Source organism: Monodon monoceros, unplaced genomic scaffold (genome assembly GCF_005190385.1).
Source record: "Monodon monoceros isolate NGI ecotype Baffin Bay Population unplaced genomic scaffold, NGI_Narwhal_1 Super_Scaffold_11, whole genome shotgun sequence".
NCBI classification, from domain to species: Eukaryota; Metazoa; Chordata; class Mammalia; order Artiodactyla; family Monodontidae; genus Monodon; species Monodon monoceros.
Genome location: NW_021703767.1, coordinates 114,118,070 through 114,143,530, shown reverse-complemented (window position 1 = coordinate 114,143,530; position 25,461 = coordinate 114,118,070). Strand labels below are relative to the sequence as shown.

General features: G+C 42.2%; 1 protein-coding gene across 4 annotated transcripts in view; it reads right to left on the bottom strand.

Annotated features, from left to right (window-relative positions):
• The window catches only part of WWTR1 (WW domain containing transcription regulator 1), a 132,696-nt gene that overhangs the window by 44,791 nt on the left and 62,444 nt on the right, over positions 1 to 25,461 (bottom strand). For all 4 annotated transcript variants that reach the window (XM_029214321.1, XM_029214324.1, XM_029214322.1 and 1 more), the window contains exon 3: positions 7,707 to 7,843. In XM_029214321.1, coding sequence (XP_029070154.1) covers positions 7,707 to 7,843 — 137 coding nt within the window. The remainder of the gene's footprint in view (positions 1 to 7,706; positions 7,844 to 25,461) is intronic.

The window sequence follows — 25,461 nt, the reverse complement described above, 5'->3', positions numbered from 1 at the left end:
AATCTTTAAAAATTGTGAGTAACTGTTGTACACCTGAAACTCAGACAATATTATACATCAACTACACCTCAATTAAAAAAAAAAGAAGTTGGTGAGCACACTCGGCGTTCTTTTCAGGTAACTCAAGTTAAAGACTGGATCTCTGAGTGCGTTTTTGCCAGTTGTTCTGATGGCAGTTTCCAATCTCTGTGCTAAGGCACAGAGTTCCATGGCTGTTCCTGCACTTGGCTGGTGACCAGAGGTATCTGAGCACTTGAAAACAGCACCCATTCCTAGACTCCACCCTACATGGTCTGAGACAGGATTTCGCAGGGGCGGGGTCCAGGCAGTATTTCTCCCAGCAGCTGCAAATAACTGTTCCTAGGGGAGCAATCAGGCTCCTACTGGACTCTGAAGATGTATGTGTAACAAATGGCCCAAGGAATCCGACCCGTGCTGGACCTGGGCCTCCACTTGAAGAAACACGGATCTTAGAGACCAGGGAATGACTTGTTTGCCACAGGTAGACTCGGCTGCAGAAGCTTGACGATTCATGCTTCTGTCTCTATTGCACACTGGGCCTAGAGCCTTCTTCCCTACACCCCATCCTCCTCTCCCACCATAAAAAGCTCAAGACACCAACCAAATGGCTCTCCTTTTTTTTTTCTTTCGGCTATTATAAAACGAATATCACCATATTACAGAGAAAATTAAGGGGACCACCCCCAATTCAAAAGCCTTACTATAATCACTATGAACATCTAAAAATACATAATTGATTTACTCAATACATTTATTCTACTCAGTGGTGCACCTGTGATGCATAATGCACTTGGCCATGGGCTAGAAATACACAGGTGGAGAGCATCGTCTTGGGGGAAAAGAAAATTTAAGCAAAGTCTTTTTTAAAAAACAAAATTATAATCATAGTATAAACAATTTTGCCTGCTGTATCAAATCAGACTGATATAATAAAGTTTTCCATGTGCCATATAGTCCTATAACTACTATTAGTTACAAATATATTTATTTTCATATTGCAGGCATTTAATGGTGGGGGGAGCATCTTTGTGTACAGTTTTCCAAAGTGTTCATCTAGCAACTACTTGGGAATTGTACCTTGGGGGATATTTTCTTCAGAAAATTTTGGCATCAAACAGTTTTCATGGCTCTTAAGACTTCTTATCAAAGAGGAGATTTGCTACCTAAATTTCTAAATTTTGTGTAATAAAATCTATGTCTTCATCACATAATCTTAATGCATATGCAGATGAAAAAATACTGATATAGATGAGAGATTCAAGAAAACACAAGGTTCGTTTCTTTATCGACTATTACGTACCACTTTATTGCACAAGAAGAACTGAATCAGTTGACTTAATTATTTGTGTTTGGCCCCCATTTCACATAATCTTTAAAAGCCTTAAAAGGTAGGAACTGTAATGAATCTCCTTTAGGAAATGCTGAAGAGTGGTCTTCAATAATGCCGACAGGCTAAATTCTGACAACTGATGGATTCCTCCAAATCTCTCTAAGAAAATAACATTGATTTTCTACAGCATTTAGAAAACTGCTCTCTCTTTTTTTAATCAAGAAAAAACAAAAAAACATTGTAACCAGAACCCCTTCCCCTTTCCCTGTGCCCACAAGTCTTCCTTCCCTTCCGTAAAGACCCACTTCCCACCACAGCACTCTTACCAGCGCCCCATCACCACCACCCTCCCCCTTAAGGGTGGAGGTTTTTCAGTTGTCTTTGGGTTTGTGTGTGTATGTGCTTGTGTGCGTTAGGATAATTCATGCTGTGGAAACCGCAAAGTTCAAAAAGTAGTGAGAACATCAGAGCTGGAAAAATCACAGTAGCCAGATGTGTCTGCCATAAACTCACTAAATAAATTTGATTAGAAGAAAACTACTGGAAAAAGACAAAAATAAGATAGCCTACGTATAAATCTAACTTTCAGCAAACTTTCAGGATACCTCTCTACATGCTTTCAGCAACACTAGGCTGCGGTGTCCCTTAGCTATTTTATTTGCTTTTGATAAAATGTCTTCAAGTGCCTTTGTACACTTCCTAGAGGGACAAAGGAGCCAACTTTGCAAACTGAGCAGAGACTAGATTTTCCATCTTGTCTTGAAAAGCATACCCTGCAAAAAAAAAAAAAAAAGCTAGCAAGCAAGAAAACCACACGTGTTTACAATTTGAAATACAGATCAAGATAGACCTGGAGGACAAACTCTGGCCTGGTGGATGGCACATCTTCAAAGGGGGAGTGTGTGATATTTTAAAAATTCCTATAGCATTAAAAATACACTCTGGCTGTACTTTACCAGCAGTTTCTCAACTGGCTAGGGCTGGCAGTCTGGTGAAGTTGTTATACAGTCTTTATTTTTCCTGTCCTGTCTGGGAGGATACTGGCACCCCAGGTCAGGGTCTCATTCCAACAAGGAGGTCCATTAATGTGTGACAGGAGGCCAGCACACCATGGTTGATGATCACTAGGGTTATCACCAAAAAGGCAAAACTGTCTGTCACTTTCTCTCTGCAAAGACATTTTAAAATATGGGGAGATTTTAAGTTACTGTACGAGTTCAGTCCTCGTGTGCTGAGAGATAGGAAGACCTTGACACCATCACACTTGCAGAAGGAAAAGGTTCTTCATGTGGGGCTCGAAGTGAACCTGCCCTTCCCAAACTGCCTCTGCTCATGAACGAGCCCGGGCTCGAGCGTGTTTCTCACAGTCGCTGCCTGGGGTTCAAGATTAGTTTCGCAACGTGTAAGCAAAAGTGTCCAGAAGATCCAAGCTGCAGGAACTGAGGCTGGCTTTTCCTGAGGGAGAAGGAAGAGGATGGCTTTCTATCGGACACACCACAGGCTCTTCCTCTGGCTACACAGGCCGGAAAAGTGAGGAAAAAACAGGCTACTAGCTCATAATAATAGTTACAACAATATATTTCTTGGGGAGCTTTCTCTATGCCAGCTACCAAGGCATGGAATACCTAAATACTCAAAACTTTTATGGGGAAGAGACTATCATTATCACCATATTACAGATAAGGAAAATGAGACCCAGGTTAGATAACAAACGAAACTAGTAAATGTCTAACCCAAGAGAAACTCAGTTCTGACTCCAGGTCTTCCCATTAACCACTATACAAAGAGGTCCCTGCCCACCACACCGCCCGCATTACCGCCCTAACAACCTAACTGGTTTCCTTAGCAGGCTCCATTTGCCCCGAGCCCATTGTTTTATGTATTATAATATGGGCTGTGTAGAGTCCTTTTTATTTTCCTGTTTGTTTCATTTTTTCCCCTCCTTCAATAAAATTTAGTGGCTATTAAAAGTAATTAATCATACCAACAACCCACTTAAAAGATATGAGATCCCACCTGGTTTGTGTCATGCAAAAAAATCAACTTTCACACTTATAGTAGTTTTCCCCCTTCACTGTGTTACGTAACAGTGAGGATTTCAAACAAGTTGTCAGCCCCCAAGTGATACGGCCTCCACCCAGTGGTAATCTCTCCTCTTCGCTATCTAAAGTTCTCCAAAACCTTCCTTTCTTCTTCCATTCACTGGGTATCTCCGGGGACTCAGACGCAAAGGGGACCAATCTGCTCAAACAGAATCAAATTGGATAAAACCTGACAGACAACCCGATTTGGTAAATACAAAAACAAAAATTTCAGTTAAAAATTAGACCAAGCTGGGGGCTTCCCTGGTGGCGCGGTGGTTGGGAGTCTGCCTGCCGGTGCGGGGGACACGGTTTCGTGCCCCGGTCCGGGAAGATCCCACATGCCGCGGGGCGGCTGGGCCCGTGAGCCATGGCCGCTGAGCCTGCGCGTCCGGAGCCTGTGCTCCGCAACGGGAGAGGCCACAACAGTGAGAGGCCCGCGTACCGCAAAATAATAATAATAATAATAAATTAAATTAAAAAATTAGACCAAGCTGGAGAGAGCTATTTGAAATACCCCTTGAGAGTCTCTTTCGTTTTACTTCAGCATTTGAAAAGCGAGTGAGTTTAGATACACAGCCAACCTGCCATCCTACCAAGAGATAGATGCCTTTTCACTGGATTCTGAGGCAGCCTGACAAAAGTATGCTCACGAAGTCACTCACAAAATGACTTTCACAAAGTCACTCACTCCAGGATGCCTTTGAGTGATGGATCTCTTCTCTCCCAATTAAAATATGGGTTGCCTTACAACCCACATTTCAGGACTAGAGCTACTGAAAAAATAAGATATCCACTGACAATAAGTTTCTCGGGGGTGAGGGGGGGGACCGGGAGGACTGAAACATTTCCACCAGGGGGCGCTATCCTCACTGAAAGTAAAAAATACAGAGTTCCTAATTTAAAGCTCTTTGCACACTATCCAGCCTAAAATAAATATTTTTTTATGAGAGCTTTTAAGATGAACAATTAAATTGTCTTCAAATCTAACATTCTATAGTTAGATAAAACTTTTCTTTCCACAAAGAACAATGATGACATAACATTTCATTACGTGCCAGGCATGGATCTATGCACTTTACTTATAAACTCATACAACCTCCTCACACTATAAATATAATCCTCATTTTACATATGGAGAAACTGAGGCACAATTAAGTGACTTAACAGAGTCACCAATAGGCAGAGCTGAGATTCAAAGTCTGACAGTCCGACTCCCAAGTCCATCACTAACACACAGAAAAACACGGAATCACAATATAAGATTTATTGCTGAATGTGTTTTGCTATGTCACTGATTATATCATAGTTCCAGAAATACATAAAATTAGCTTATTACTAATTCTATCACCTGACAGTAATGTTCATTGCATTTTGACATCATTTTCACTTGTACATAAATATCTATCAGTGAAGGGGACACATCACCTAAGTTCACTTATTTATCAGATGTATGCCATTGAAAAGACCAAAATTCTAGAGTTAAGAAGAAGTAGGAGGAGGAGAAGGGTCTTCTCTGGTTAAAAGGTAAAAAGAAAAAAAAATGCAGTTGATGTAAAACCGACATAGAAGTTTTGAATCATATTCCAAATATTGACTTTATATGTTTACATATATATGCTAATGTATGACGTAGGTATAATATATGTAAACACAGATGTACACCTATTATTTCTAAAATAATGAAAATAAAATACCACATACTAAACCTCAAAAACAAAAAAAAGTAGAAAGATCTGCTCTATTTTTAAAGGTTGATAATAAAGAGTATAAACTACAGGCAGAGCTATAGCTTTAAATAAAATACTCTGAGTAAATCACTTATTATTAGGACCATATTGTGACTCTCTAAATTACCCCCAGTCTTTGGAGCTTACTTTGCATTCCCCGTTATATTTCCAAACTTGGGACACATCTGTGATTCTCGAGAGGCTAGCAACGCATTTTGTAATGGGCAAATATTCAAATATTATTGGAAAAACCCCAGAATGTGTGTCTTGAGAAATTTACTGCCCCGATTTATTAGAAATCTGGAAAAAGGTATTTTATTCAGCCACAGGTAAACTTGTTTCAGACATTCAGATTACAATTTCTTTAGATAAACTTTACCAGCAATTGGGCTTTTAGTGCGTTGGGGGGATGGGGGGAGGGCAGACTCACATGTGCCTTCAGTATTAAGCTTTTAGCATTCAAAGTCCTTCTAATTTAGTCCACTTCCTACTCGTTGTGCAATTTTGTAAAATTAAGGAAAGTACATGAAACAGCACAAACAAGGATCTTCACTCCAATACTGGGTGCACCACCAACACACTACACCCAAATACCCATCAGATGGAGGCTAGTTAAATAATTATAGCATATCAACATGTTGGACCACTCGGCAATTTAAAAAAAAAAATGAGGCAGCTTTGCGTATACGGATATAGAAGTAGAAAAAAAGCAAGGTGCAGGATGGGAGGGAGACACAAGAGGGAGGGCATATGGGGATATATGTATACATATAGCTGATTCACTTTGTTATACAGCAGAAACTAACACAACATTGTAAAGCAATTATACTCCAATAAAGATGTTAATAAATAAATAAATATATATATTATGAGCAAAAAACAAAAAAAGGCAAGGTGCAGAACAGTGGGTATAACGTGCTAGCAATTTATGTGAAGAAACATACACATAACTGGAAACACTGATTTACTCCAGGCAACATACAAGGGACTGAGGCATGGGTATCAGAGGAAGACTTACTTTTTGAACACCCCTTTGAAAAACGTGTTTGAATTTTTTTAACCAGGTCCATGAAAGATCCTTTCCAATTGTAATCGATTATAAAGTTAACATTAATAATTTAATAATCAGCTTTTAGAACTTTTAATAAAAATTAAATGGCTAAAGAAACCCTAGTCTAATGCTACCTAAAAATTAAATAAATTAATAAAAATTAAATGGATAAAGAAACTAGTCTAATGCTACCTGATTTGTGGTTTCCTCGCTACACTCGCATCTGCTTTCTACTTGACCTCTTATATACTGGGGACAAGTGACTCATGGGTAGCTTTGGTTCACCACTGCTCGTAGAAGCAGTGGTACCATTTTCCTTGATCTACCCTTTAGATACGAAACACAACAGAGGTTGTTCTGAGTCGTTTGCTTTTTGTATATATTTTACATCTGCAAGCTTTAAAATGGTAGATCCAGACTTCCTGGAAGAAGGGACAATATATTTACTTGAATATACTGACTCAGGTCTCCTTGAGTCCATACTCACCATGGCTAAGCCACAGTTATAAAGGAAGGGTGTCCAGGAAACTGCTTCCATTTTTATCCTGTTCATTCCTGAAAATCCAACAGGAGATTCTTTTCATTCTCTAAAATTCTGTTCTGTGTATAAAGCAGAATCTGGATATCTGATCTTAAATGGAAACATTACCTGAAAACGGCACCATCTTTTTTAAAAACTTCAAAATTGGCCCTCTTATTTTTAGCCTTTGGGGGTGGGAGAGGATGACTAACAGAAGCTGACTGGTTCTGCTGCAGGAGTGATTTCATTCACATCTGATTCTCTCCAGTGGGCAGAATTGTATTTCTTCTGAAGTAAAGGCAATTAGCAGAAACGAATCTCAAGTTTAAAATCACACTTACTCAAAATGAAGTGAAATGTGAGCCGTCCTATCCTAGGGCAGGTGTGGGGAGAAGCCACCCGCAGATTATGTAAGGGTTGAATGCATTCCCCAACCTCAGTGCCAACTCTGGCTCTACTAGCCCACAAGCTCGGACTTGGGAAAGTTTCTGCATCTATAAAATGGGAATACTGTCACATCTTGTAGGGTTTTTGTGAGGATTGAATGAGATAAGGCAAGAAAACACCTAGTCTGGTGTTAATCACACATTGTTGGGGGGCGGGGCTGAGCAAAGAGATTTGAGGCCAGAACTGTACACTTTGGCAGTCTTCAGGGACCAAATTCACAGAAAGGGGCCCTTCTTGCCTTGGTCTGGATGAAGACAGGACGCCTGAGTGAGTTTTCAAAGAACTTCACTAAATACAACTGGAGGGGATGCTGGAGCTGTAGTGTAAACCCTAGTAGCAGTGTCATGAACTGTGTAGCCAAGAGGCCAAGAAAAGAAGGCAAGGGCAGTGAAAGGGTAATGCAGCCAAGAGGGAGGAGAAGATACTATCTGGGCGTGTGAGTAGGCACTGAGGCAACCAGAGCTGCTTCTGAGCTCTAGAGGCCCTCGGTTGAATGCTTGTTTATCCAGCTCCGGTCAAAGCTTACCGAGATTCGGCTGAGACACGGCCATGGACCTCTGGGGCGCTGGTGTGGAAGTGGCACCTGGGTGGAGGTTCATATGATTCAGGGGCTGATTCATCGCCTTCCTAGGGTCTTGCCATGTGGTGATTTTTTCTATGTGACTAAAAGAAGGAAAACAATTACCTCTTTCATCGTTAGCGTTATCAATGTCATCATCACCAGTAACAACACAACAGTTAAATGATGCTGGCTCTTCTTGCCTTAGGATCTGCTTACACGAGGTTGACACATTGTTTGTTTTCAGCCAAGGTCAGGCTTGCCCACTTACCCTCCAACCAAGTTGGGCCACGTTGGGGATTTTGCAGGGGACTCTCTGAACATAAGTCCATGACTTAGCTGACCAGCTGCCCCTATGTGCAAACACCCTCTTAAGGATTTTCTGCCTTACCAGGGATGAACAAGCCCCAGCGTTCCTCCCCACGGTCCAAGGAGCCTACGTTCTCCAACGCCCTGTGCTCACTGCCATCCAAGCACTGCGATACCACAGTGCAAACTCCTCTCCCAAAGCCGGACCTTGCGCTCCTGCCTGCCAGCCCTCCCACACTCTCCCAGCTCATATAATTGACATAATGAGGATGCCTCCACCCGTCCTCAGCCAAAGACAGGGCCCTTGAAACCAAACTCATAAACATCACATTGCTGAGCTCTTACAAAGGGTAAGACACTGTGAGGTCCACATAGGTAATACCTAAACCCTCAAGAAGTTTATGTTCTACCATGCAAGATACCAACTGTGTAGATGGAGAACAGGGTAGCAGGAAATAAGTCTAGGAAGTGCCAGATTATGGAGAAACCCAGATGCTGAGGCATAAAGGTTTCTGAGGGAGGAGACGTGATTAGACTTTTGGTCATATACAACTTCCAGGGTTTGTTATTACAACTTAATCTCAGAGAAACGAGCATGACATCAGCTTCTACCCAGAGTTTCCAATGTGTCCGTAGAAAGATGGATGGGGGACTTCCCTGGTGGTCCAGTGGTTAAGACTCTGCGCTTCCACCGCAGGGGGCATGGGTTCGATCCCTGGTCGGGGAACTAAGATCCCACATGCCTCGCGGTGCAACCAAAAAGAAAAAAAAAAAAAAAAAAAGATGGATGGGACATCTAGCTTTGTCTGCCTCCCTCCAGACCACATCTTAAGTCACTTCTGGTGCCTTAAAGACCCTGTGCCACTCCATAAACTCTTTTTTGAGAGTTTATTACATTTTTCTTTTAAAGATAAGCATATTCATTTGGTGCCACAATTCTTGTTTTATGAACTGTATCAGAGATCTTTCTGTATTTATCAAGGACAACGAACTTTGATAGCAGAAGCTGAACGTCAGTCCTTTGTTCCAAGCCTTGTAACTAGGTTGTCTCTCCCAAACCAAAGGGCAATGTCAACCCCACACACTATAGACCTTTCTGGATCCACGTGAAAAGGAGAGAGATTGCTCCTTTCAAACACACCTTGCTTTTGAATAACAATGGCTTCCTTTGAATCCTCAGTTTAGGAAACCACTATTAGTATCATTAGGCTAAATCCTAAATCAGTGCAATCTCCTACACTGGAGTTGTATTTATCTTTTAGTTTGCTTCTGTTTCCTCACATCTGAATACTGCCACTGCTAAAATTCTTCTTCAGATTTCTTCATCCCAGACTGGAAGTTATTGCCATGGGGAGCTCATTCATTGCCTTGAGTGAAAACTTGGATGTTTTCCCAAGAAGGCCTTTAAAATGAGTATGATTAAAAAAAAAAAAAAGTCAGCTTCCATAAAGGAGGCAAAATTAAGTTTAACTGTTGAGTTTCATATTATAGGAGCCATCCGTGGTCTTTAAAAAAAAATCAAAAATAAACTGGGAGGAATAAAAATTAAAAACCAAGACGATTTTGTTAAGAAAAACACAAACGGGGCGGGGGGTGGGTAGGGGGCTGAACTACAGAGATGAAAGTCAATTACCTAAGCCTAAAGGAAGAAACAACGGTCTTAGTTACACCTTCAAGTTTAATAATTGTAATTCTGTTCAAAGCTTGCATAAAATCCTTTGTCAGCTTTTGGTCTTGTGAAGACTCATAGCCAGCCTCAGGGGGTCTGTCACAGGCCTTCCAAGTGAGGAAACAATTGATGAGGATTTCAAAATTAAGCTCCCTTTAGCAAAGTAATGAGTTAAGAAACCCTTTGACTAACTATTCCTTCAGGACTCTTACTACTAAAACATGTTTTCCCAAGGTAGGCACGTCCTACAGAAATACTTTCCACTGTGGTACCAGGAGGGGAAGTATCATTCTCTCTTTCGTGAGCCTTTCTTAGAACCTCTGGCACCATGGATATCGATACTGTGGTAGAAGCAGCATGCGTGCAGCCCCGGTGAGACGCACTGACATACACCGTACAGTGGAAGACATTTAAGGATGCTGCTGTGTACAGACACTCGGCTATCTGTCAGTGGTCGGAACTATACAGGAACCCGAATGATGCATTCCCAAATGCCAGTCCCCCACCCTCCCCTCCCATTCTGAACAAGTGGGCTGGGATTCCCAAATCTGGGGAGAGCAGAAAGGCCCACACCCAAAGTGGTAGAGGAGCCCAGCTTGCCTGAGGACTGCCACCACGGCTGGCCAGCCTCCATCCCCTGGGACAGAGGTGAGGGCTTTCTGGGGGAACACTCCGGCCCTCATTCCGATAGATCCGACCCCAAAGATGCACAACTCAGCTGCGGCTTCAAGCCCCAGAACCCCCCCAGGACCGTGGGAGTCTCCGCAGCCCACCCTTCAAACTCCACACCCAGCCAACGCTTTTAAAGGAGTTTTGTTCCCAGCGGATTTGTTAATTAAAAGTGTCACTCACTGTATTCCCCAAAGACTTGAGTACAAGAGGGAGCCTTTCATACGTGAGCAGTTCTCATTGCTCTGAAACAACTCTGAGAAGAAAGCCACTCCAACTCCCAGCCTCTGCACATCCGTCGACCCCACGGCAGCTTTGCTCTAAAGTTTAGTTTATGTGATGTCCAGGGTGGCTCCTGGTCTGAATGCTAACGGCAAGGGCACTGCTCACAAGAACTTAATCCACTGCTCATGGTTTGATTTGAAAACTAAATTCTCTTATTGTTCAAATCACTTAGCTCCCCTCACCCCATTCCCAAACGTAGGATAAGCCACCCGCTATTCCATACTGCTGTCTCATCTCTGCTCCTTCTCTGAGCTACTGAGTCACTTCCTTTCTTGTATTTCTCAGTGCAGCCTTACTGTTTGCCAGGACCCGCAGTTTAGATAGATTAATCCCCACTTCCCTACTACTCCCACCCCTCCCTGATGTCACTCCCTTAAAGAGTCCACTTCAAGAAAATGTCTAAGGGAAAAAAGAAAAAAAAAAAAAATCGATAGGGCTTCCCTGGTGTCACAGTGGTTGAGGGTCTGCCTGCTGATGCAGGGGACACGGGTTCGTGCCCAGGTCCGGGAAGATCCCACATGCCGCGGAGAGGCTGGGCCCATGAGCCATGGCCGCTGAGCCTGCGTGTCCGGAGCCTGTGCTCCGCAACAGGAGAGGCCACACCAGTGAGAGGCCCGTGTACCACCAAAAAAAAAAAAAAAAAATCGAGAAAAAGAAAGAAAGGAAGGAAGGAGGGAGGGAGGGAGGAAAGAAGAAAATGTCTGCTGTTTTAAAAGTCTAGTTTCTCTTAAAAATTTATATATTTATATATACTTACATATGTATATTCAATCTGCCTATTAGTGTGTATTCTATGATCACACATTCTATACAGTTTTCATATGAAAATGGAACAAAAAAAGAAAATAAATACCAAGTATTTATGGTGATATATGCAAGTAATATGTTCACTGGAGCTTTTTTTTCCCCCTTATCTAAACTCTTCTGTACTTTCCAGTTTTTAACAGTGATAATGCATTGTTTTCATAACAAGTAAAAACAAAAACACTCATGAAGGTGCAAAAAGACAAAAAGGAAAATGATGCATGGATATGCAGGTCATAGGTACTAAAAAGTTATTGGAGATAAACTACAGATTTGGCTCCTATTTTTGAGTGGCCAAAGTAAGAAGGGAAATGGATTCAATTACATGGCCCCATGCTTTTCATAAAGAAAAAAGAATGACAGTTTCTAAGAGAAAGAAAAACTCTTCTTGACACACACACACACACACACATACACAGAATTTTCCTGGACATTAAAACTGTCTGGGGCTTCCCTGGTGGCGCAGTGGTTGAGAGTCTGCCTGCCGATGCAGGGGACGCAGGTTTGAGCCCCGGTCTGGGAAGATCCCACATGCCGTGGAGCGGCTGGGCCCGTGAGCCATGGCCGCTCAGCCTGCACGTCCGGAGCCTGTGCTCCGCAACGGGAGAGGCCACAACAGTGAGAGGCCCGTGTACTGCAAAAAAAAAAAAAAAAATGTCTGCAAGGGTTTCACATGGAGGCCTGGGGTGGTGTGCAGTGGAAATGGTACCTGAAAGGAAGATGATCAGGCGCCCTCTTCCTTTGGGGGCCCCTTTGACCACTACTTCCCATACTGCCTTTCTTCACAGTCTCATAAAGGACAAACCTCCAACCACATCAGGGTCTGTGATGTCCAGGTTGGCAAAGAGCCTCAGCTCTGAGGACCTGCATTTTGCCCAGGGGCAACAAAGGTCAGCATTTATCTGAGAAGATATTTGGCTGGAAATGGTAGCTTATGGAAAACTGTGCTGTGTTAAATAATTTTTCCTTCTGGAATTAATGTGTTCTTCAATAAAGACACAAGTTGAGAAAGTCATTTTATGTATTAGGAAAATTCTATGTTGGGGGTTAGAATGTCATGGAAATCAGTGGGGAGGGGCAGCATTACCACCCTCTCCTATCAGCCTGGCCCCTCCCATCGGCCTCCAGGGGATTGTTAATTTAGCTCCTATTTCCTCCCTTCCAGCCCCCTGCATGACCTTTCACCTTGATGAGGGCAATGGCCTCCAGGCTTCTCCTCCAGTCTCTCAGGTTTTCCTCTTGCCCTCCATCCCTTCCCCACCCTCCCTATCTGACAATCCCTTCTTTAACCCACCTCCAGACTCATCCCAAGGACAGCTGGGATACAAGTCACCCCTGCATCCTTAGTCTACCCCTGGCCATTGACAGCCTACTTACTGGGAGACAGCATGAGGCACTACGGCCTCTGGAAAGACCACAGGCTTGGAGTCACACATACCTGAGTTTTCATGTAGCTCTGACCCTGTGTGACCTACGTGGACAAGCCATTTAACCCATCCTAGTCTCAGCACCCATATCTGTGAGACAGGTAAAAAAGCCAACAAATGCTCCGGTTCCTCCTTGCAAGGGTGAAAAAGGTCTGCTCTGGGAAACCTGTAGCCGCCAAAGTCACCTGCCAATGTCATGACCAGTTCACTGGGCTTCCCCCGCTCACTTCCTCAGCAAATAAATCCCCAGAAGGCAGCTCCAGCCTCCAGCCCAAGGCTGGCAACCTTTGGTTCAAGTTTATTCAACAAGTGTGGATTGTGTATCTATTGTGCACGTGCACTTGGTAGGCATAAAAATGAAAAGCATTTTGTAAATATAAAATCCTGACTGGCAGCAGAACCATGAAAGGCAAAGATAAAATCTTATCTGTAAAAATAGAATCCACCGACTTCTTATAGCCCAGGAAAAGGCCTGGTGTTTTTGGACGAATTTACCCTCCAGTTCATGACCTATTACACTAAGTTTATGGAAGGAAGCCACACAACAAAGACTTTCTGAAATAGAGAAGGCCTATGCAATCCATTTTGTATTGCTGGAAGCATACAGAGATATAAAAATAGGAATGATTATAAGTGCTTAATTTTGAAAGAATTTAGAGTTCGTAGCAACATAATAAGCTGCTTGCTCATTTCTATGGGCAAAGATTTCATTTCCAAATATAAGTGTTTGGCCTTTTTCCTCCTTCTCCTCTCCTAATATATTAGAGTTTCACATTAGTTAGTGTCAGAAATTACTTAGGGCTCCCTACACTCAACAGAGCTATTAGGGCAGGACTTAGAAGCAGCGTCTTCTTTTCTACCACCCAGGCCCAGCTAGGTGGTTAAAGAGAACCACACCAAAAAGATGGGAATTTAAAGGCAACCTGGGGTCATAAAACCAAGGCTGACTGGCTCAAAACTCAGTTCACACTCAGCGCTGCTTGGCTTCATCCCCTGGCCAATCCCCGTTTCTCTTTAACCTCTCCCCTCATTCTTTCTTGTTTGGGGGGTGTTAATATTTCTCTTCCAATGGAACATAAGCTCTTTCGATGATAGATAGGACCCTAGGGGTGGAGCAAGGTGTCCTGCACATTGTAGGCACTTGAAAAACAATATTCCTGCAACCCCCCATAATATTCACAAGACCAATCGAGGGCAAAAGTAAATTATCTTACTTTTAAAAATCAGGCATTAAAACTTTTCTTGACTTACCAGGCCAATTCACCACCCTCTTAATGTTCTAACAAAAGTATATATACACTGAAGATTATGTGCTTAAAAACTGCTAACTGAAATAGCTTTGCAGCTTGCTTGTTGTGAACCAGTTCAATTAAACTCATCAGTGTTAAAAATGAAAACTGACACAGATTTGCATGAGGTTGATAATTTCCCAGACAGGGCTTGCCAAGTAAACTGGAACCACTGTCAGCAGACAACAAATATTATGCCAATGTTTAAGCCTATACCAGATGGCAAGAAGAGTTGCCCAAGGCTCACATTAAAGTTTTGAAAATTTTCTGCAATTAGAATTAAAATACAAACACTAAAAGCTGGTTTACTTTTATATTGTATTTCAGGGATAAATGCTGCCTGTGTTTCAATCACATTAAACATGTAGGCAGTGTGTTCTGATTTAAATTTCAAGACCTAGGAAATGACACATCACATCTTACTCATACCTTGCATTCCTCTGAGTGGCGCTTTTTGTTGCACTTTGTTTTTTGCCAGTGATACTTAGCTCTTCCGACTGACACCAGAGGTGGGTCTTAACCACAAGAACAAAGACAGCTGGAATACACACTTACTAATTCTCCCAGGCCCAGAGGCACACTCTTTCTTAGTTCCTCTGCTGTCACCAAACCCAGAGAGAAGTGGGAGCTGATCACAGTGGGAGCCCCACGGCAGTGGTAGCTCAAAGCCCACGTTTAAACTGGCAACCCGATCTGATTAGTAGCCATCAGTAAATTGTTCCCCTCTGTTTAACCCTATCAGCCCAGCTGGTTCATGGGAAATTTGGCTTCTGAATATACTGACAATCGGAAATAAAGTGCTGGCTCTCCACCTGACTGAACAGATCCATAGCTAATGTTTTATTTTCTTTCTAAAGCCACCTGTCTCCCTCCCAAGTTGCCATCCTTCCTATTGTCACCCCAATTGATGATTCTTTGTCCCAAAGCAGCTTTCACAGCACTACAATTGGTTACAATTCTTACTCTGTTCTGCCCAAATCTTAAACATCACCACCTCTTGCTAGCCCGATTCATAAGAATAGAAGATACAAAGAGGTAAAAAGTCAGGCTGCAAATGTACCTAGCGGACACATCCATTAGCAAAACATTCATATCATTCACAGATTAAGTCCGAAAGCTATAAAAACTGACTCTCTCATGTCGTACAATAAAGGTGACTGTTCACACAACAAAAGTGTGTTGGCTGAGAAAGTTCATCCTTTGAAACCACAAGTAATTTATAGTTAAAAGGTTCCGGTCAGATTTTCACTTCGGCAGCTCCTCAGACATAGCTGCAGTCTGTGACACAGGACTAATAACTCATATATAAGTAGGGGATTTTTTAGGATCCTCTAATAAAAGATGATACCAGACCAGAAGCATTATTTTGGTGCACGCTTCCGGTCTCTACCATTCACTTACCAATTCAAAAAATTTCAGAGTTCTCTGGAATTCCGAATGAATGGCAGGGATTGTATTTTTAACTACCAGGCTCTAATCCTCGACTTCCATCCCAGCAGTGCCAAGAAGTCTCTACGTGTTTAAATTAGCAGCAGTAGGAGCCGCAGCAGCGTGAAAGGTCGGCGGGCACTTCCGCCGCGGCCAGCTGTGGGCATCTATCTACGTGAATCCTATCCACAGAGCATCACCAGCTTTTCTGCAAGTTCATTCCTGAACCTGCTCGGCCCGGGCAGAAGCTGAGTCAGGCAGAGCTGCTGTCAGCCCCGAAGTGCAGAGTGAGCCCACGTGAGGCTGTAATATACGTAGTTCCTTCCTACAGGGGTTTATTTACCAGCATTTTGTCCCTGGGGCGGGAAAGTAGGGGACACTATGAATACACCACTTTTGGAGAAAGCCTCTTTGGGAAGCGGGTGACTCACGGACACAGCCCCAAGGTGTGACTCACTGACCTCACCTCGTAGGTTGAGCTATTGTGTGAGGCACCCCGTCATCCCCGCGGAGGTCTCCAACGCCACCCGACCGGGGCAAAGCTGACTTGGTCTCTGCAAACTGGGCCAGCTCCTGCTTCACCTCATTTTTCCTATTCCCAAAAAAAGCAAGAAGAAAAAGGACTGCGTTTCTGTTTGCTTGTTTGCCTTTGGCCAAGCACCCGATTAAAGAACTTTGGCTGTATTGCAATTGTATTATCAACGCTTAGCCTATTTTTTCGCTTTTCATATCAGGATCAATAATGATATTAAAAGATTTATAAATCACGTTGTTTCTTGTGTTGAAACCAAACAACAATGTAAGAGTTTATTTTACCACTCTTTATTATTTTATTATTTCCAGGTATCAAGTATAAAATACGTACTTGGTACCTCTTTTCCCACTTTTTCCTTTTTCACAAACAAAAATACAGGATGGGAATGAGGAGAAGTGAAGAAAAGATGAGGTTCCTAGTGAATAGAGAATTCTAGAATTATCAAAGGAAGTGAAAGGCACTCATCCATTCATTCAGTTCGTTCAACAAGATGCATTTACACTGGCACTGTATCTTCCATGAGGATTCAGTTCCAAAATCAGTTTTGGCAAATGTGGAGTGTGGTGAAAATTACCACTGAAAATCCTTTAAATGGCCCATAATGTACAGTCTGCTAAGCTTTGTGTATATTATAAGGTCTTTCAATAAGCCCAACACAGATGGATCCTCCCAGAGTTAGGACAGGGTACTGTTTCTACAGCCAAGCTCCAGATGAAGTGATGCTGTCCCCAAATACCTATGTTGGGATTTGGTAGGTATGGAGAGTTGAATTCATGCCACTTAAATAGGCATATGGTCCTGAATGCCTGCAGTGTTCTTTCCTCTGGGATGGACGGAACAGAAGATGATCTAGCGTGGGCCCTAGGAGCTGGCAATCAGGTGGCTAGTGGCAATGAAATAAAGGGTGGTGTGGAGGTTAACAGAGCACAGCCCCTATTATTATTGTTATTATAAATGGTCCAGAGCCTGACATTCTGTCTTGATAGCTGCATGTTAGATACGCTCCCCGTATCAGCTGCATCTGACATCTGGGAAGCAGCTTTAATCTCACGATCAGTATTTTAAATAATTTTTTTTAAACCACCAAGCTACTTTAAGTGCTCAAATACTTTGAAAGTTGTTTTTCCAGGCTTTCTGTGCCCAACACGTGTTTCAACGTGTTGTTTTTCCAGTTGTTCTTAAATGGGACATGGACACACAGCTTCTTCTAATGGGGCCAAATGAACTAAATGTCACTTGCCCAAAGAAACAGGGCAAAACCTCCTAAAAACCAAAAATTCTTTTGGGTTAGTCTAGTTTCTCCTCTATTCATGTGGGGAGAGTCAATCCCTTTTTGTTGGTTTTTTTTGTTTTTTTTTTTTAATTCTGGGAAGAGGATGAGCCACCCTGGGCTCTGGGTGTCAGTCACTTTCTGCACATGTTTGAAAGACAAGACACATGGAATTAGAGAAAAGACTGGCACAAACCCCAACCCCAGTCTGGAGAAAGGCTGGAGGTGCTTTTCACAGCCCGCATCTCATTTCGCAAGAAACGATTTGGAGGATGGAAGACAAAAGAAGGGGAGTTGAGTTAGGCTTCCCAGGCAGGGAGGGGAGAGGGACATTGGAGGCCTTGAAGATAATCACCAGGCAACACTGCTTATGTTTCCTGTAAACTCAGCCCACAATGTCTCTTTACATGTATTTCTTGGCATCTCTGGTTGAAAGCATCACCCAAATGAGGCAGTACTGCAGTAGCTTTGAACTTTGCCTCTGCAATTAACCAGTTAAGAGACCACTGAAACTTTACTTAGCATCTCCAAGCCTCAGTTTCCTCCACTGTAAAACAGGCATAAGAACATCCTTTCATGAGGTTGTTTTGAATATTTCATCCAATAACAAAAGTAAAACACCCACTTGTAAGTGCCAGACACACATGACACTCTATAAATATTAATTCTCCTTCTTTCTCTCATGAAAATGTATCCCAACTTTTTACAAAGATCTGAGGAATTCAAATGCAAAAAAAATCTGCAAACACCCTAGGGTACAATGAACCCAAGAAAATGGGGGAAAATAAGAGTGGACATCCATTCACTGAAAAACCTACAGATTTATTTGATTTCACATAGAGTAGCTAGTTAATAATTGATCTAGAGACAAAAACATTCTCAAAACACAAAAGAACTAGCAAACCCCCAGTCTCAGTGGCTCCTTCACCACCACCCCTCCTCCCGCCCTACATTCTAATAATAACAACTCTCAGATCCCGTGTAAGAAAAGGCCAAAGCTGAGATTCCTCTAGTGCCCTCATTAGGCACTTTTAGCAGTGATGAGCATCCCATGTCAGCACAAGACTTTCAGCCTCATGTATAAAGTAGAAAGGATTTCAGCTTCAAGTGAAAAGCAAAAGACTGAATACTAGAAAAAGAGTATCTAATGGCTTTCCATCCTTCCTAACAGAAATGTTCAAGAAGTTTTACACTAATTTAGTTTTTTAATCACTTACAGGGTGACAAGAGTTCACCCCCATAGCTCACCCCAAAATGTAGGGGTACAGATTAGGTACAGAAACGCAAGAAGACTTGAAGTTTCTGTGACTCAACAAAATGGAAAAACAAATTTAGCCTAAAAAGTACTATAGTTTTATACAAAACATGTTAATGCAAACTCCAAAGAGAGTTAGCTTTGTACCCACAGGTGGATGGTAATCAAAAATATAATATGGCTTTAATCTTTTCTATTTAACAAAGAACAGAAATGTGGATCTGTTTCCATTTTTTATGACTTATTTCCCCATCTAAACCCCACTGTTCTTCACTAAAGTGGCTGGTATTAATTCTCATATTAAAAAACATCTATTTCTGTGTATGTAATTTTAATTTTGATAAGACTTTAAACTTATAGGAAACTTGTAAGAATATACAAGGTACTGTCACCTACTGATTCACCAACTATCATATTTTTTTCAAAGAAAGATGGGGAAAAAAAGGCTAAGATATCTGAATAACCAAATTAAGAAACAGAGTGACACCAAGTTTGTTAATATCTAAACAAAAGCAATAAAAATTTGGCAATAATGATGACCCTTAATATCCTTTCACAGAAGGAGATAACAGACCCCAGCCAAGAGGAGGAAACCCCAAGCAGAAGATTCCTTTATTTTTGGAGCTACTGATGGCCTTGCCACAGTGTGACAGAAATCAAACATCTATGTATCTGAACAGACGTGGGCTGAACAGCTTCTTCACTGTGCCTTTTTACTTAACTGGCAGGGAAATTTTTCAGACTGGGAGGGAGCCACCTTACTTGGGTTCGTTTATGAATTCAATCTCCAAATAAGTTTTCTTAGAAGTGGAGGAAACATGTGTGAACAGCGTTTGAATTCTCAGCCAAATGTACTTCCAATATCTGGAAGGAATGCTCTACTTGTACAGACATCAATTTTGAAGAAAAAACTGTAAATATATCAACACCCGCCACATCAACCCTCTGAAGAATGTGTGATTTAAACAAAAGAAAGAACACAGCTTCAGGAAAATAGCTTTAAAAATGCTCACCCAAGAACCCACAGCCTCACTAAGGGTCACTCTTGCATATTACTGAACTTAACTCGGTAACCTCTTTCTGGAGAGTAGTTTGTCAGCACATTACAAAACCCTTTAAAAAGCTTTGAACCAGAAACTCCACTTCCACGAAGCTCATACCAAGGACACAGTTAGAGAGATATGGCAGAGATGGCCAGCTGCTTCTGAATACCTGCTCTCCCTCTCTTCTGGGTGCTAAGTGTGGCCAAGAGACTAAGTTCTAGACACTAAACAGAGGGCTGTGTGAAATTCTGGGGAAGTTCTTTAAATGCAAGGGATACACAAGCTTTTCTGCTTTCCACCCTTCTTTCTTCCAGCTTGGAATGTGGATGTGATGGCCAGAGCTACAGCAGCCCTCTTAAATCATGAGGAATGAAACCACTCATTAAGAAAAACAAAGTAGAAAAAGACAAGTACCTGTGCAGCCATCACATCAGCCCTTGATCACCTTACCTTAACATTAGAGCTAAATAATCTAATTTCACATCCCTGTTAATCATAAACATAATTCCAAACCAATACAACAAGTATGCAAAATGTATGTGCAGGGATGTCCATTGCAGTTTTGTTTATATCTTAAATGTGTCAAATGTTTAAATAAATTATGGTTCAGCCAGACCATGGAAGACTGAACAGACATTATAAATGACACAGATCTATATTTGTTAAACTGGAAAGATGTTCACAATATATTGCTAAGTGAACATGATCCTATTTTGGTTAATATACATACATATGAATAAGGGGAAAGTAGGTTTCATTCATATCTTTAGATTTGTTGCTACTTCCTCCATTTTGTACAATAAGCATTATTTCTCAATCAGAAAAAAGGAGAGAAAGAATGAGAAAAGCTATCATCCTCCCCCACTCCAAGTAAACTCACTTCCTGCTTGAAAAATAATGTTGCATTCCACTTTTGAACCTAAAACTGCTAATTACAGCCTCCGAGAATAATTCCACAGCTAGAGTGTAGGGTTGGACATCTGTGAGTCCCTCAACTGTGAGCTGGAAAAGGCACTACCATAATACCCTTCTGAGTGCTTAGCCTAAAGGTGCTGTGAACCACGGAGGGGCACCAGGGGGCCGGGGGGTGGGGGGAGCAGTAGAAGGAAGGGATAAAGAGAACCAAGGGAAATTCTATAGTTAAGCAATATTTCATGGCTGCCTCTGGCAGCTGTTTGAGCGAGGTGGGGGGACCCTGAACGAGGCATCAACAGACGGAGCAGCTCTGTCCTCGGACAGATCAAGCGGGGCCTGTCATCCCGAGCACTGTCTACACTTCACGGGACAATCTGGGGCATCTTATATCCAGCACCTGTCAGCTTTGGAGACTCCCAGCTGCGGTGCTGTTACTCCTGTCATCTGCCTAATCCAGAAGGGAGAGGCATTTACTGTCTCTCAAAAGATTAGGTTGAAACTATCTTTGATTCTTCTTATGAAAGGGAATGCATGCCTCATGTCACTGTGTTTGTTTTCTTCTCATCCCTCCTGACTTTTCTTTTCTTATTAGAGGAATAAACCTACCCTTGCAGCTGTATTTTTCATTTTTTAACCCCACGTTAATTATATAGTCGCTCCAAATAACGGTTTAAATTTAGTCTGATGACCAACCACAGGGCTCTTTCTCCTCCCGCTCTGAGGCACATCCTGCCTGCAGCCCTGCTACGCAGTTCCCACTGACTTGCAGAGGAACTCTGTGTAAAGAATGAAGCAGGATAAAGATCGGAATAATGGTCAGAGGAAATGGTATGGAATATTTTCTCTACAGGATGCGTTTAGATTTTTCCTTCCCATGAGACTGTTTTTTAAAGGGTGTTGAAATTGAAGGAGACTTTAAATAAGCTTTCAAGTTCTCAGTAGTTCCAATATTGTATTGAGTATGCAAGACCCACAGCAGATAATCAAAAACTACTCATGGAATAAACGACTAAGAAAAGGAAGGAAGGAAAGCATTTAATGAGTTTTCTTTAACAAATCATTTTGCTTCTCACTGTCTGTATCAAATGAATCTTACGCATATCTTATATATCCTTACGTATCAAGTGCTCAAAAAACTCAGCCAGCAAAATGTGTTCTTTACTGGTCCCTGGGAGGACATGAAATCTAGAGGATGCTGCAACATCCTCTAAAACAAATGAAATCACTATCAGTTCATTCTTGTTGGATTCAGCAAAGTGGTCAACCGAACCACCACCGAGTGCCACCCACCACGGATCCTGAAAGTGCACCGCCTCGGGCATATAGCAGACACTTAATAAATAAATGCTTTTCGCTGTTGTTGTTATTTGGCCGTGCTACGTGGCTTGTGGGATCTCAGCTCCCCAGCCAGGGATTGAACCTGGGCTGCAGCAGTGAAAGCGCCGAATCCTAACCAGTAGACCACAAGGGAACTCCCAATAAATAAATGTTTGTCAAATGAATGAATAAGTGAACAAACGAATGAATGAAGTGGTACTAATATTTATTAATAATGACAGTCATGAAAATAATGATTCATTATTAGTCATACATCATAATATTCACAATAATGATGGCAATAATAATGTCTGGGAGCAACAGTTGGCATGTATATAGCATTTTATAGCTTCAAAAATTATCTTAATTTGGGCTTCCCTGGTGGCGCAGTGGTTGAGAGTCCACCTGCCGATGCAGGGGACGCGGGTTCATGACCCGGTCCGGGAAGATCCCACATGCCGCGGAGCGGCTGGTCCCGTGAGCCATGGCCGCTGGGCCCGTGCGTCCGGAGCCTGTGCTCCGCAACGGGAGAGGCCACAGCAGTGAGAGGCCCGCATACCGCAAAAAAAAACAAAAAACAAAAAAAAATTATCTTAATTTGATCCTCACACAGCAGATTTACTAACTTCCATTTTTAAGATCCAGAAACTGAGTTGGGAAAAGTTAAATGGCTCAAAAAATTTCCTGAGGTTCTATGTGACCCAGCAGAGAGCCCAATCTTGCTCTCAGAGTCGCATCTGGGGCTTATTTCCATGACATGTTACTGCCTTGTGAACCCAAAGAGGCTGACGCAAGTAACCTGGACCCTTAGGAAGGAAGGAAAAGAGGGTATGGACTGGTGCTGCTGATAGCCTGACTTAGTCCTGGAACAACAGCCCCCCTACAAGCTCAGTCTTTCGGAGGAAAGGACCCCACAAGATAGATACTCCACCCCGCCCCTCATCTTGCTTCAGTAACACACCACCATCCCTCCTTATCCCTCCTGAAGCCCTTGAGACATGGAGTGTGTACACTTGCCTGCAAGGTTGACCTTTTAACTGGCCTGGTTTTTTTTTCTTTTTTTCTTTTTTCTTTTTGCGGTATGCAGGCCTCTCACCGTTGTGGCCTCTCCCGTTGCGGAGCACAGGCTCCGGACGCGCAGGCTCAGCAGCCATGGCTCACGGGCCCAGCCGCTCCGCGGCATGTGGGATCTTCCCGGACCGGGGCACGAACCCGCGTCCCCTGCATCGGCAGGCGGACTCTCAACCACTGGGCCACTAGGGAAGCCCTAACTGGCCTGGTTTTAATCAGGCCCATCCTGTCAAGAAAAGGGACTCCCGTGACAGTAAAACAAATTAGCTCCATGTGATCCTGTAGCTGGTGCTAGGGAGGAAGGAGAGGAAGAAATACAAGTACTACTTTAGAAATGTAAACCAAACACAAAGCCAGACTCCCTGCTATCACTTAAAAGGAAGAGGTAAAAGGACTCTGAAGATGGATTTGGAGACGCAAAGGTAGCAACCGAGCATGCCTGCCTTAATCAGGGCTCGAAACCAGAGCTGGGGCTGTTAAAGGTCCCGCGCCCTGTAAAGTTTGTTCCTTCAGAAACTCTGACAAGAACAGCTTCAGCCTGATTTGTCTTTGGTCTTCATTAATGTCGAGTACTAGGGAAAATATTCAAATAGGGTTGATGTTCCATAAATGTGTTCATTCTATAATACTTTAGGTTACTGGCTTTTATAATTGACTATAACTATAATTACTTAAGTGAAATTCAACATGTAGATGAATCTTTCCTACTTAATCATTTTATGGGGAGAAAAAGAAATATTGGAGATAATTCTCATTTTCCTAAGCTACTCCCTTTTAGCTCTTCATAATATTTTACATTTTTAACATTTACACAAAGTACATTTTTGTAATGTGCTCTGAAATGAAAATATTAGAAGAAACAGCCCAGAACTGTGAGGATTTGCGTTCATTTTAAATGACTTTTTGAGAAAAGGTTCACGTTTGCATAGTCAGACACATAATAAGTAAGATTTTAATACAAAGTGCAGGAATATGTACACATGTTATCATATGTTGTCTAACGTGAGAAAAGGAACGTCTATTATTGCACGGAAATGAAATCAGGAGGAAAATGACAGAAACACGGCTTTACATGACTATCTAGATAAACTATCTGTATTTTCTTATTTTGCTCCAAAATGTTCCTTGAACGAATTTTTGTCAACATGTTCCTACAAAAAGAGGTTAAGATAAGCCCGGCAATCGAGCTTTGGTCTGGAAAATTGCCGTAATCCTGATAACAACTATTTTGACAAAAAGATGAAAATGAAAGTGTGCCCTAAGGTGCGGGCATGGGCGGGGGCGGTAATTAATACTAAGTCACTGTGAGGTAATTAGGGGGAAAGACACTTCTGAGTCTGCCAACAGCATCACTGCGTGGGTGGACCTCATCTGACATTTCAACCTAAAATCAACTTCTCAGGTGACAAAAGCTTTGGGGCTCAGTCACACTGGTTGTGAGGAGAGGCAGTTATGGGCAGGGTACCCTCAAGTACGTTCTATGGGATATTAGCCCTAGAAGATAATCCCCCAAGACTGCACCCAAAAAAGTTTTGTTATCAAGTTAGTTTGGGAAACACTGAATGTTATAGTTCCCCCCTAAAATTTATACAATATATATGCATTATTATAAAAGGCTATGTGTTTAAATTAGCTTACCTAACATTTCTCTAATTTATTTTAGGTGTAATCTTTTTTTCACTTTATTAATATGCTGTAGAATACATTTTAGGAATTAGAATATACCATTTGTGGTATTTATGCCAAGCATAGCTTCAGATTAAATCCAGCAGCATTGTCTGAACACACAATATACTTCAGATATTATAGCAATATTTTTATTGCTGTAGTAATATTTTTCTTGTTGGCTACCAACTGACCAGAACTAAAAAACTATAGGCAGTTCCCATCCAGAGTCGGTGGGCAAATGTGGGCGTGATGCTATGAAGCCATGATTCCAAAGCATCCTAATGACAGAGTTTATTCAAAGCAGAGTTCATGTAGATTAGAGAGACAGAGATAGAGAGAGGCATATATAAGCATGTGTGTGTGTGTGTGTGTGTGTGTGTGTGTTTAAAAAAGTGAACTGAACTGTTTGTACCCAGAAGCTTTTTTTTTTTTTAAACATCTTTATTGGAGTATAATTGCTTTACAATGGTAGCACCCAGAAGCTTTTAACCTTCTTCCTTACTTTAACATCGGGAGCCTGTAAGTATCTGTCTATTCTTAGTGTGCTTTCAAAATGTAGCTTCCCTTGGCTGGGGTCACAGCTGCTGCAAAGCACTCTGGGTGGCTCCTCTCCATCCCCTTGAAACAACTGGTGGGAACCCAGCACTAGGCCATCAACCCAGCTGTTCAATCTCACTTTCTAACTTTAGCAAGTCACTTCAGAACTAATGTCACTAGGGCATGCCACATTGAAAACCACACCAGAGAAGGTAGATTCTTCCCCCCCAC